General features: G+C 42.7%; 1 protein-coding gene across 1 annotated transcript in view; it reads right to left on the bottom strand.

Annotated features, from left to right (window-relative positions):
- SH3RF1 (SH3 domain containing ring finger 1) overlaps positions 1–9031 on the bottom strand; it is a 235081-nt gene that overhangs the window by 48002 nt on the left and 178048 nt on the right. Inside the window, exon 4 of the mRNA XM_045285407.1 lies at positions 6284–6586. Coding sequence (XP_045141342.1) covers positions 6284–6586 — 303 coding nt within the window. The remainder of the gene's footprint in view (positions 1–6283; positions 6587–9031) is intronic.

Raw genomic sequence — 9031 nt, 5'->3', positions numbered from 1 at the left:
ATCCTCTGCAGGAGAAAGATGAGGCTGTCTCCTCCACCCTTTCACAGGGGTCGAACGATTCATAAGAGTAGCAAAATGACAGTTATGAAGTAGCAATGAAAATAATGTTATGGTTGGGGGGCCACCACAACATGAGGAACTGTATTAAAGGGTCACGGCATTAGAAAGGTTGAGAACCACTGGTCTACAAGCGCTGGTGAAAACCTGCTCAGCCTCAGAGCAACATGAAAGATAACTATGCTCAGATAAGCTATACTGCTTGTCTCTGGACACTGGTAAGGAGTTGGCCCATGGGATCTCTACGGTCTCTGAGACCTGGGGCACCGGTGTGAAGCACAGAACAGGAAGGATCCTGGTAGCCAGCAGTTTAATGTGGAGCCATTCCTAGCACTGGAGTCAAAATGGAGGCAGGATAATGATGAAAGCAAGAGATCAGAGCCAGAAATCAACTGGTCGAGGGTCCCAAGCTTGTCAGTAAAGATCCTGAGTAGGGTGTGCCAGGCTTCTGCAATGTTCATCCTTCCCTCGGGAAACTGCAACTTAGACGGGTCTTGTTTACACGAGGAGGCCACAGAGCTGGGACAGTTAGAGAGAGCAACAAAAGTAAGTGTGAGGCCTTCTGACTTCCCATCGGGGCCAAATGGCACAACAATGCTTAGCATCCGCAATCACTTGTCCGGTTAGAGTCAAAAATACCAGAAGAGTGACACGACGTGCTGGGTGCTCATCTGCTTTGACATACAACAATCCTGAACATGTGTGCACCTCTGCCTGGTGATCCACCAGGTCAGCACAGCATAATCACCCAATTTATGTATCTCTAAGTTCAGCCATCACTCAAAAGTCACCAACCACAACAGCAAGTAAGCCCAGGAAAACACGCCTGAATCTGAAGTATTAAAAGTGCCAATGGTTCCCCCCAACTACCAGGACCCCAATATTGCCTTGCAGACCTGGTTAGACCAGATGATGCACAGCGGTACAGATGGGAATTAGAAAACGCAGGGAATCTAGGACAGATGAACCTTTCAGGACCAGGGGTGACAGTGGCGATACCAGGAGGGAAAGGGGGTGAAGAAAGGGGGAATGGATCACAGGGAGCTACATATAACCTCCTCTCTGGGGGACGGGCAGCAGAAGGGTGGGTGAAGGGAGATGCCGGACAGTGTAATATAAGATACAATAATAATTTATAAATTATCAAGGGTGCATGGGGGAGAGGGGAGGAGGAAGGGAAGGGGAGGGGGAAAAAAAGGAAAATGAGCTGATTCCAGGAACCCAAGAGGCAAGCGAATTTTGGGAATAATGAGGGCAACAAATGTATAGATGTGTTTTATACAATTGATCTATGTATTGTGATGAATTGTATGAGCCCCAATAAATTGATTTAAAAAAAAAAAGTGCCAATGGCAAGCAATAAAACACTGAAATACAGGTAAATATGTCTTCTCTATCGGAGCCAGCTAACAAGTATCCTGTGGCAGTTTAGTTATACAACCTGGAAGGGGAACGTAGCACATAGGAATATGATGTCCAGTGAGGCAGGGAACTCATTTCTATAAATAGACATATTTAGGTCTCAAGACAGACTTAAAAATCCATGGGAGTTAGGTATGACATGTAACAGCATTATTTGTTGAAAACATTTTCTTTCCTTTTAAAATAACACATACTATTATAAATCAGATTGTTGTTATTGGAATCACCTGGACCATGGCGTGAATTATACTTAAGAACTGTGCAAAGCTGGGACTGTGATTTGGTCTTAGTGTCAGACTCAATGCTTTAAGGTGCACGTCGAGTTCTGCCCAGTCAGGCAAAGCACAGAAGAAACGAGGCCTCAGGACTGCAGTGGAGGTGACGGCAGTCCGGGAATGGAGTAGTAGAGGACATTGTAAATTTCTTAAGGGACTTAGGCAAGTGATTCAAGACAGAGGGGCAATGATAAATGATCTGAAAAGAAGAGGAGATGGCCAAGACTGCTAGGCTGCCCCAATATCTATTCTTCCTTCTATCTTAGTCGTAGAGCTTGCCACATGACCAGCCAGAAGACATTCTACTTTGCCATCTTCCTTTGCAGTCAGCAGGGGCCATGTGGGCTAATGCCTGTTAGTAGACATGTGTATCAGCTTCTAGGAAGCTGATCATAAGATGGTAAAGTGCCCTCTGCTCCTTTTTCTTGTTTCGCACCATCCTGTTGTCTGGAATTTGGTTGTGATGGTAAGAACCCTAATGGTTATTGAGAAACAAAGAAGGATCTCCCCAAAAGATGGAGGGGTGAGAAGGTGCCCCAATGATTTCCTGGAGCCATCACACCAGCTCTAAACTGCCTACATCTGGATTTTACTTGGAGAAAAATAAACAGTAACATCTTTAGGCCTCTCGGTTTGGGTTTTCTAATAGATGTGATCAAACCTAATCCTAACTAATAAAGGCAGGGGTTGGGGAGTTGAAAGAAAAAGTAATCACAGGAAAAAGGAAAACAGAATTTGGAATGTCTCCCAATACCTGGAGATATTCAGTAACATCCATTGCTGGGCAAGGGAGAATAAGTGTCCTGCTGTAAGGTGTCTCGGGGCTGTTAACCACAGTCAACTGTTCAAACCTACGAGATCCTCTGCAGGAGAAAGATGAGGCTGTCTCCTCCCTTAAAAATTTATATCCCTTGGAAGAGATGATGTATCTAGGGAGTGATACAGCACTAGGGTGTGATATAGCATAATTATGAAATACATAATTATCCTCTAGTTCTTTATTATTTCCTCCCCTTACCATTATGATCTTTGTTTCACCTCATTAATCTTGTTAGACCTGTGTAGATCCATTGATGCATGAAAACCAAGATAGATAATCCTTCAGAAACAGTAACGGGAGTAATGATTCCCCAAGGGACTGGGAAGAGAGGGGTGGGAGGGGTAGAGGGGGGACTGATAGCAATGACTATATAATCCCACTCGAGGGGAACAAACAGAATTGCAGGTGAACACATTGGACGATGTAAGATACGGTAAATAACAACAACAACAACAACAACAATAAATTATAGCTGAGGAATTCCACAGGACAGTCCTACTCTGCCCTATACGGTCAGTGTGAGTTGGAATCCACTTGCTGGCAGTGCATGAGTGATGGTTACGGAAGTGCACGCAGATCACACAAGCTACATACTCCATGTCTTATGGTGGATGGGAATACCCTCCAAGGTACACGGTCCCCTCAGCAGTCATGTTTTCTGTAATCCTAGGCTAGAGAAACCTGGCAAACATCTCCCATCCTCGCATAGAAATAGCTTCTCCCTGAAGCCACACACAACCACTGGCCCTGGAACGAGCCGCAGGAAGGGCTGGAATGGTTGAACGGGAAACATTTTAATGAAATACAGAAAGAGCTTTGTTTCCTAAGCCACTCAAACCAAAAGCAGAAGAGCTCTGCTTTCCTCATCTTCGTGCCCAGCTCTGGGGGGTCACCATCAGACAAGCGACATACTCACACCTGATAGCGGAGTTCTCTTCAAAAGATGTAAGGTTATCCATTTATCCTCCTTTCTCTCTTAGTTTTTATCTCCTACCCAAAACAAGAGCTGTTCTTATTCTGAGTCATTACTATGTAGTTTTTATTTCAAGAAAACAACCCTGTAATCCAGGGCAGATGATCCCTTCAGGACTAGTGGTGTGAGTGGCGATACTGGGAGGGTGGAGGGAGAGTGGGTTGGAAAGAGGGAACTGATGACAAGGATCTATATGTGACCTCCTCCCTGGGGGACGGACAACAGAAAAGTGGGTGAAGGGAGACGTCGGACAGGGCAAGATATGACAAAATAGTAATTTATAAATTATCAAGGGCTCATGAGGGAGGGGAGAGCGGGGAGGGAGGTGAAAAAATGAGGACCTGATGCCAGGGGCTTAAGTGGAGAGCAAATGTTTTGAGAATGATGAGGGCAATGAATGTACAAATGTGCTTTACACAATTGATGTATGGATGGATTGTGATAAGAGTTGTATGAGCCCCTAATGAAATGATTAAAAAAAAAAACATCCCTGTACAAATGCTTCAAGGGCAGATAATAAAAAATGCTGAGTCAAAATGACTCAAGTTTTTATTAAGCGAATGGCCATTCTTACTGTTCCCCCTCATTCAGAACCTTATTTAAAAAATCCTCAGCTTTAAACTTTTTCAGATTACCTCACACAATACTGGATGTTGTGTCCTATAATCTGTGTTTATTTTCCACAGGGTATAATTAGCCATATATAAACTATAATGGTCCTCCCTTTTATCCATTTTTTAAAAAATGGCTCACTCATTCAGAACGTATTTACTGAGTGCTTACTGCATGTCACCTGTGGGTATCAGTGAACAAAGGAAGAACCTGCCCTCTTCACGCTCAGGTTCTAGCAGTAGCGTATGGAGTGAAACCCACTGGCAGCACGTTGATTCTGACTCCCAGTGAACCCTTTGAGGGTTTCCAAGACTGTAAATCTGTACAGGAGCAGGTCGCCTCATCTTTCTCCCAAGAAACACCTGGTGGGTTTGAATGCCCACCTGGCAGTTAGCAGCCCAACACCCAGCCCAATGCCTAACTCAAAGCATCACCAGGGCTCTGGCATGTATCTGTACACATCCTATTTCCTTCAGAAGATCCAAAGTTCCATTATCCCAACCACCTCATACTATCAAGACCCACAGTTCCATTCCGAAAAAGCCCACATTAAACCAGTCTTATTCTATGGCACAGGTGGGAGATAGAAGCTGAAAGAAAAAGAATGTTGAATAAAATTAGAATTGTAAAATAAAATTTTTTTTTATTTTTACAGTTCCAAAATGGCACTTAATAAACTATAAACTTCTTGAGAACTGGGATCATGTGTCTTTGTCTTAGTGTTTTATGTTTTAGGAAAAATAAAATAGTTATATTTTTATAGTTCAAAAAATACAACTATATTGTGGAGCAGAAGGTATACCTACATGAATTGTTAATCCAGCTCACAGAGCAGGCTGCTGAAGACCAGGGTCTCAAACCTTCCACTTAAAATGCAGCCACCAGCGAATTATGCAAATAATTTAAAAAAAAATAATCATTTAAAAAAAAATAATCATTTTATTAGGGGCTCATACAACTCATCACAATCTGTACATACGTCATCTGTGTCCAGCACTTTAGTACATATGTTGACTTCATCATTCTTACGACACCCACTTTCCACTTGAACTCCTGGTTTCAGCTCATTTTCTCCTCTCCCTCCCTGCTCCCCCCGAAAATGCAAATAATTTATGCAAATAATTTGTTAGGCCAAAATTGCTTCATTTAATTTCATTATTTCCAAGCATCATATATGTGGGCACATTATTAATGAGGGTGTGTGATTTGTGAAAAGCACAGTAGTTGAAATTACCACAATGCTGTGACTTAGGCAGGGCCACAATTAGGCTCATTTTCCAGACCAGAATGAAGGCCTCACATAAGGACATCCACCGTGATCACATTGTATGTATCCTAAGATCCACAGTACCTACACTGGTATAGTAACACAAAGCACTCAAGAAATATTTGCCAATATGAATGACTGTTCTCAACTACCATGTGCATTTTTGCTGATGCAAGGATAAGGTACAGTCAAATGTGCTTGACACAATAGATGGATGGATGGTTTGTGATAAGAGATGTACGAGTCACCAATAAAATGATTAAAAAGAAAAAGGTACAGTTTTGTTTTTGTTTCCAAAGACAGTTCAAAGCTGAGCTGACTTTAATGTAAAGGAAATGTTCCTTCATGTGTTTTCTTTGCAACTCAGAGAAGTCTCAATCTCAAGGTAAGCAATGTGGGTAGAGGCGGCTGAAAACAAAGCTAAGTTTCTCTTGGCAAAACCTGCCACCACAGCATATAACAAGGATGTAAAATGAAGGGTTGCTTTGGTGAAACTGACCCAATTCTACTGATCTCATTTTATGAGTTCTGATCTGCCTGTGGCAAACAATGAAGTCATTCTGAGTATTTTTCTATATCTTCAAAATAAAGTAAGGTTTTGCTTCCCAGAAAAGCTACTGTGTTCCAAAGGTGAGAGTAAACAAAAGGAGACCCTGGCTGGTACAGAGTTAACAGACTGGACTGCTAAATGACTGAAAGTTCGGGGTTCTAGTCCACGCAAGAGTGGCTCAGAAGAAAGGCCTGGTGATATAATTCTGGAAAATGTGCACTGGAAATCCTGTGGAGCACATGCATTCAGGATATATTCAATGGTAACTGATTTAAGGTACTTTTAAAATGCATTTTTGATAACTTACCTGAGAAGGGGCACTGCAGGAAAGCCCAGAGAGCTCGCTGATCCGCGCAGCAGCGGTGGGGTTGCTAGAGCTTATGAGGACAGGGGGGCTGATCTCCATGGAGTGGCGGTTCTGAGACGCCTGGGAGGACTTGCTGGCCATGGTGAGGGAGGTGAAGGAGTGCCTCTTTCTGGTGTTCTTCTTGGTGTCAGAGTGCTTTGGGGCAGTGCTGCTGTGGGCTGCCACTGAGGTACATTCTCCAGCGTCTACTCCTGGACCAGGAGGCTTATCCCATTCTATCAGCTGCTTAGCAGCTGAGTTAAACTGCAAAGAAATCAACAAATTGACTTAAAAAGGTTAGACAGCAAGCAAAGAGTTACTGAGATATATTTTCAACCTTCTTTCCTGTATCTATAAAGCTGTGCACATTTTTTGGTTTGCTTTGTTTTTTTCATTGAGATATTACTTTTATTCCTGGGGATTTTCATTGTACATGACAGATAGATGGTGAAAGAATAATAAGCAATCCTAGTTAAATACTTTATTGCTGTTGTTATTAACTGGTAGAGCTGACTCCAGACTCATGAGGACCCCGTGTACAACAGGGACAAAATGCTGGGCCATCCCCATGATCCTTTGACGATCAAACTGGTGTGATCTAGAAAGCTTTGACAAGCTGAGTTTTGGAAGCAGAGAGCCAAAGCCTTCTTCTTTCTTCAGCTTAGTTTGTAAGCTCTGGTGAAACCAGTTCAGCATCATACAAGTCTCCCCTGCTGATTGATGGGATGTTTGCTGTACATTGGCTGGGAATACAACCCAGTTATAGGTATCCCACGTGGAAAGTGAGAAATCTGCCACTAACGTTCTCTGATGCAAGATCACCAAAACCCAAAGTCACCGCTGCCTAGTGAATTCCAACTCACAGTGACCCTTTAGGGCAGAGAGGAACTTCCCGGCACGTTTCCAAGGCTGTGAATCATTACAAGGGCAGGCTGCCACATATTCTCCACAAATCAGCTAGTAGGTCCAAATTGCCACCCTTCTGGTTAGCATCTGGTTAACCACTGTGCCACCAGGGCTCCCTCCAATCAAAGACTAGAGAGGTTAAAATAAATTTCCCTCTAAAATCCTCAGGATGTCTCATATTTTAATTTGCCTCTAACAGAGATTCTTTGTTTCAATTGACAGATGGGAATTACAGAGGAGTGGGGCCCAGGTGTATCTGCCTGATAGAACAGACCCCATTGCCTGATAATGATTAGGAGCCCAAAACTCATCTGCAGAGTACCCAGTCAGACGGATCCCCTGGCAGATCCGCAAGAGTCTCAGTCAGCCTTATCAGGCAGAGACCATTGCAATCTTGATTATGCTGGATCAAACTGGACACTTGGCCACCACCATTCTCAAAACAGTTGCAGGAAAGTCATTTCTTTAAAGTTTACTGATAACAAACTGCTTATTAGCTTACCTAGATATTTTAAGTAAGAGAACACATTGAAGATTTTTTAACTTCTCAGAAAAGCAAAAGTAATATTAAGATGAAAAAATAAACATTTTAGGTGATATTTTTAAAATCATTTTATTGGGGGCTCATATAACTCTTATTACAATCCATACATAAATCAATTGTATAAAAGCACATTTGTACATTCAGTACCCTCATCGTTCTCAAAACATGTGCCTTCCACTTAAGCCTCTGGCATCAGCTCATTTTCCCCCCTCCCTCCCCGCTGCCCCACCCTCAAGAACCCTTGATAAATTATCTTCCATAATAAAAGAGCATTCTTATCTTATTGCTACATGTTCAGCACTTCAAAAATGTCTTTTCAAGGATCACATTAGAAAGTCCTAGATAGGGAGGAGCTGATACCAAGGGCTCGAGTAGAAAGAAAATGTTTTGAGAATGATAATGGCAACAAATGTACAAATGTTCTTGACACAATGGGTGGATGTATAGATTGTGATAGAAAGTGGTAGAGCCCCTAAGACTATGACCCTTACTCACGCTTCAGGTCTGAAAATGAACTCACCTTCAGGTTAAAATCATCAACCATTTGAGATCAAAAGGGCAGCATTCACCCCAAGCCAATGTCCAGAAGATTAGGACAGAACAATGGAAACAGGACACAAGGGAGGAAGTATGGTCACCACAGTACATTCAGGGTGTGGCAATGGATGACATGAAAACAAAGTTCGTATGAATTATTGAATGTGAAACTGATGATCTACTCGTAAACCTTCACCTAATTGACAGTAAAAAAAAAAAATGGAATGAAATAGATGTATTGTAGTTTTTTATCATTTTATTGGGGGCTCATACAACTCATCACAATCCATACGTACATCAATTGTATACGGCAAATTTGTACAATCGTTACCAACATCATTCTCAAAACATTTGCTCTCCACGTAAGCCCAGGCATCAGCAACTCATTTCCCCCCTCCCTTCTCCGCTCCCCCCTCCCTCATGAACCTTTGGTAATTTATAAATTATTATTTTGTCACATCTTACACTGTCCGATGTCTCCCTTCACCCACTTTTCTGTTGTCTGTCAACCAGGGAGGTTGCATGTAGATCCCTGTAATTGGTTCCCCCTTTCCACCCCACCCTCCCTCTCCACTCCCAGTATCACCACTGGTCCTGAAGGGATCATCCGCCCTAATTCCCTGTGTTTCCAGTTCCTATCTGTACCAGTGTACATCCTCCTCTGGTCTTGCCAGATTTGTAAGGTAGAACTGGGATCATGACGGTGGGGAGGAAGCATTTAG

The sequence above is a fragment of the Echinops telfairi genome, unplaced genomic scaffold, assembly GCF_000313985.2.
Source record: "Echinops telfairi isolate 266 unplaced genomic scaffold, ASM31398v2 ScPeMD7_5;HRSCAF=22, whole genome shotgun sequence".
NCBI lineage: Eukaryota > Metazoa > Chordata > Mammalia > Afrosoricida > Tenrecidae > Echinops > Echinops telfairi.
The sequence above is the reverse complement of the archived record's forward strand: the minus strand, read 5'-3'. Positions and strand labels throughout refer to the sequence as shown.